At 45.7% G+C, this 4788-nt stretch overlaps 1 protein-coding gene across 3 annotated transcripts in view; it reads right to left on the bottom strand.

Annotated features, from left to right (window-relative positions):
• Positions 1-3: 3 nt before the first annotated feature.
• The window catches only part of nr2f2 (nuclear receptor subfamily 2, group F, member 2), an 8748-nt gene continuing 3963 nt past the window's right edge, over positions 4-4788 (bottom strand). The window contains exons 1-3 of one of the 3 annotated variants that reach the window (XM_007566419.2): positions 3508-4781; positions 2081-2626; positions 4-278 (exon numbers count right to left, since the gene is read on the bottom strand). In XM_007566419.2, the coding sequence (XP_007566481.1) occupies positions 4-278; positions 2081-2626; positions 3508-3961 (1275 nt within the window). In that variant the 5' untranslated portion in view covers positions 3962-4781. Of the gene's footprint in view, positions 279-2080; positions 2627-3507; positions 4782-4788 lie in introns of those variants that run through there. The other 2 variants (XM_007566422.2, XM_016678807.1) reach the window with 2 other exon arrangements.

The following is a 4788-nucleotide window of genomic DNA, read 5'->3' as shown; positions in this document are numbered from 1 at the left end:
TTTTTACTGAATTGACATGTAAGGCCAGTTAAAACTGCTCCCCGACAGCAACATATCCCTGATGAGAGTTTCAATGGGGGTTTTACCTACCAATCGGACGAAAAATAACTGTTCTATGACCGAGGAAGAGACTGTGCGGAGGGAAGGCAAGCGGAGTAACAACTTCCCAAACCGTGTTGGCTGGTTGGGATACTGGCTCCGGACATATTCCTCCAGGGCGCACTGGGACTTCTCCTGCAAACTTTCCACATGGGCCACATCTGAGAGGCCACAAGCATCTGAGAGGGAGGGAGGCGGGGAGTGGGGGGGTGGAAAGCAAATAATCATTAATAAAGTGTTCCTCTCACCAGGAGCTTGGTCACCACTGAGGTGATATAATAAATAGCTTTAAAATAAATATTTTTCAAATGCAAAATATGTATTTAAAATATCTACAACACAAATCTTTTTAAATTATTTTTTTTTTTTTACAAAGTACTGTAGATAATAACTCCGCCTGACTATATATTATGATATTTTTAAAAAAGCAAAAAATAAAGTAACACACAACACGTCATCATCGTAAAGGCAGATGATTAAAAAACCATCTCTGCCTTCTCCTTTCATCGCTTTCTGTTTCTCTGACTGCAGCCATTTAAAAGGCGAACTAAATAATTAAGCATATTCATCGTTGAACGCATTTTTTTTTTCTGATGGCCCCATCTTTCTCGGAGCAAAGAGAGAAGGGGGGTGAGGGGGGGCTGGAATAGGGAAAGACACGGAGACCTACTGACCTTTAGTGAGCTGAGATTTAAGCAAAAGCAGAAAAAAAGAGAGGGGGCTCATAGCCTACGGAATAGCCGTCATACTATACCGTCAGAGACTCATAATGTGGATCTGCGCTGCTGTTGCATGTGGGCGGCAGCTGATAATGTGCCAAAAAACACTTGTACGCGCATTGGTTAAGTTTGTAAAGTTTATGCATGACAACAAGCAAACCACCGAGGAAGCAAAAAGGCGTGTCATTCAAGCTTACAGCTCATGTTCAGTTGGGACTCAGGTATGCGGAGAAGACAAATTGTGGCTTGATAGCTCTATAGCTCTATAAAAGCCTAATACTAAAGTTCAACGAGCTGAAAATGTGATATTTCTTTTAAATGCCAAGACAATAGCAAACCACGGAGCACAGAGGCTGGTGGCTTGCAAGGTCTCGTTTAGAGTCTAGTTTGCTGCTTTTCTTGCATTGTCTCGTCTCTAGCTGCGGCTAATGTAAGAAAATAGCTGGAGGAAGTTTGGGTCATGACCCCGCTCCTGGAGCGACTCCAGAAGGGCCTCGAAAACCCCGTTAAAAAAAAAGGCGCACAACCGCCTACTAATAAAGAAATAAATAAATAAATAAATAAATAAATAAATAAATAAATAAAATAATAATAATAATAATAATAATAATAATGATGCAATCACTGCTCAATATCACACTCTGCTGCATGAGAGAGGCATGGATTTTAATTTTTTTTGCGATTACAGTCTACTTAAGACTCCTGCGCGTTTTTGTCTCACATGTCTCTCGATGACATGAGAGCGCTGAAAACCTTCGCTTTGCTCTCATATACGTTGTGCAAATGGGACGTTAAGGCTCGTCTTTCCTTGCCTGCTCCCTCCCCCTTCTCCTTTTGGAGCCTGACATCATTTATATCTGTCATTTCCTACAAACAAGACGTGGGGTATAAACACATTGATAAATGGCTGGAGGAAAAAAAAAATCTGCAGGTTATTTGATGTTGTATTATAGATTTTTATGATGCTTATGGCAACTGTTAAGGGTTGTGTTTAAGGGAGACTGTTTCCTTGTCACCGCACCCCAGTGTGTCTTATAAATCAGTTCTCTAATTGTGTATTTATTTCAATAGGTGAGTACATCCAAAAAGCAGCTGAGTGAGTGCAACACTGGGGCTTTAAGCTGATGTCACACGTGCAACAGCCTTAAACCAGTTGCAGATACATATTTGGGTCAGCGTTGCTTTGGCTGGTGTCAGTGTGTGCAGGTTAGTGACATTAACGCACTCTGTGAACTTTGACTGCGCTTGTCTATTGTTCTTACCTGTGGTGAAGAGCACAATTGCCTTTAAGCAGCTATATTCGGCAGAGTCAACGTGCAAAGCTTTGAGCTTCTCCACTTGCTCCTGGAAGATCCTAATGTGGTCCATAAAGGCCACCACTCTGTCCGCCGACATTGGGGAGGCGTGGAGGCCAGCCGCCGCCAGGAGAGGAGCCACATGCAGGGGCATGGAGCACTGCGCGGCGTTGAGTACGAATAACTCACTCCACGTCAACCTCAGCAGAGCCACCTGGTCTGTGATCTGCAGGTCCGGGAAGAAGGGAATATTCCTGGCCCACTCCACGGCGCTGAAGAGCATCCTGGCCGCCAGCTCGCAAATGTTCTCGATGCCCATGATGTTATTGGGCTGCATGCACTGGCTGCCGTAGCGGGACGTCGGGTAGGGCTCCGCTCTCAGCAGAAGAGAGATATATCCGGATAAGTAGGAATGGCAGTGGAGTGGGTCTCCATTTGTCAAGGCGAACTGACCGTGGTGTGGCTGTGTGGGTGGCACCCGTCCCCTTTGCACGGCTGCAGTAAAAAGAGAAACTACAGATATTGAAGCCTGAATTCTACTAAATCAGAGATGTCCTTTTAGAAATACAGAAATGTAGACTAAAAGTGCAGAGCAAATACATTTTAAAAACAGCATGTTTACAGTTTACCATCAACGCACACATACACACACACACACACTCACTGGGTTTAACGCACACAACCATGAGGTTGTAATAAAACACATTACGCTCCGAATAATAAAATGTGCCATTTTGCACACATTTTTCTATCAGCTACAGCAGCATTAGCTGGCTGTGAAGGAAACACAAAGACAGACCTTGCATGTTTAACCCTTAACCTACTTAGCAATCCATCTCCATTTTACACACACACGCAGGCCTATACTTTCGCTATTTCTTATATGTACATATTTCCCAGGGCTTTTCTTCCATTTGTTTTGCGGGGCACGTTTTACGGTAATGTCCAGCTTTAGAGAGAAATAAAATAAAGCGACAGGGATGTAGCCAGAGCACGCTATCCCATAATTCGCCATATCAGCGCAGGAGGCTATGTAATGTAACATCTATTCATAGTGCTGTCTGCACACGAATTGAATTACAATAATATTATTAATAATAATAGTAATAATAATAAAAATGACAAAACCACGGCCATTTTTGTATTGTTTTAAATGCAGCTCTGCGTGGAGCTGGACGTGAGGCGGAGAAAGAAAGCCTGGTCTCCAGCACAACACAGAGAGCGGCTCCATTGCCTGCTCCTGCCGCACACCCTTGCATGGAGCAGTCGGGGGGGTTGGAAGAATAGGAGAATAGGACTATGGAGGACGACATAATAGCCTAAGCGTTCGTGTCGGGTGGTCTGCAAACGCACAAGCACACACACGGATTAGGAAAACCAAAAAATCCCAATACCTTCCCGTCTCATGCCGACTTTAAGGCATTTTTTGAGGCGGCAGTACTGACACTGATTGCGGTGGTGCTGGTCGATCGGACAATTCCTGTTGGCACGGCATGTGTAAGTGAGGTTCCGCCGTACGCTCCGCTTGAAGAAGCTCTTACAGCCCTCGCAGGTGAACTGGCCGTAGTGCTTGCCGCTAGATTTGTCCCCGCACACCACGCACTCGATGTGCTGCGGCTGCTTCTCCGACTGCTGCTGCGACGTCTGGTTCGTCGGCGTGGATTGCGCGTTGTTCGGAGGTCCCTGCACCGGAGTCTGAGGGGTCGGCGGGGCGATCTGGGAGGCTGTCAGGTTCAGCTGGCCCGGCTGAGGGGTGGGAAGGGATAGTCCTCCTTGGGTCTGCGAGGAAAGGGCGCCTTGGGTGTCAGCCACATCGTCCTGGGAGCCTCTCCACGCTACCATTGCCATATCTATCAGTCAACGGAGAGAAACTTTTTGTCTGCCGTGTTTGCTGCCCGCGGTGGAGAATGTCTCAAGGAAAAACTCGGGGGACTGTAACAGCCTGGCGTTTGGATCCACTCCGGATCTCCCGAAAACTGTCGGCTTTATTGCTGTTGGAGACGCCCGGGGAGGCACGCTTTCAAAACTGATGCGACGGCGAGCTGAGCGGCTGCCTTGCGCTTAAAGGCCAAGTCCAGGGGCGCTTACAGTCAGCCATCCAGCACACCCATCAGTGGGAGGAAAGGTAGGCTGAATATGTCAAAAAGAACCAACCGAGGTAGCATGGGACTGTTCTGGGTATGATGGAGCAGGCTCCCAACAGCAGCACGCACGAAAACACACACACTGTAGCAGCTCTACTATCAAGTTCCAGCACAAGTCTTGAAGAAAACCAGCCAAATGATGACAAAAAAAAAAATAAATAAATAAATAAAAAAAAATAAAAAAATCAGAATAAGCAGCGTCTTCTTCCCGTTCCTCCTTGTGAGGTTGCGCCAAGCAAGCGCGCAGCTGAAGCTCTGTGTTTTGAGAGCTTGGAATATGAAGACAACTCTCTTCCCCCTCCAAAAACCAAAAGCAGTAAAAACAAGAAACCTAAAAAAAAAAAAAAAAAAAAAAAAAAAAAAAAAACAAAGATCACAACCTTCAAAACCTCCTCCGTGCGTTGAAAAATAATAGGAAAAAGCAGCGGAGAATCAAAGTGATCAAATATGTTAAAAAGGCGGAGGTTAGGAAGTGATTTGCGATTGGTAGGAGCCGGGCTGGCAGAATGCTTTCTCTCTGATCAGCTCACT

This window comes from Poecilia formosa, unplaced genomic scaffold (genome assembly GCF_000485575.1).
Source record: "Poecilia formosa unplaced genomic scaffold, Poecilia_formosa-5.1.2 Scaffold191, whole genome shotgun sequence".
In the NCBI taxonomy this organism is placed as follows: domain Eukaryota; kingdom Metazoa; phylum Chordata; class Actinopteri; order Cyprinodontiformes; family Poeciliidae; genus Poecilia; species Poecilia formosa.
Note: the sequence above shows the minus strand (reverse complement) of the source record. Positions and strands in the feature narration are given on the sequence as shown.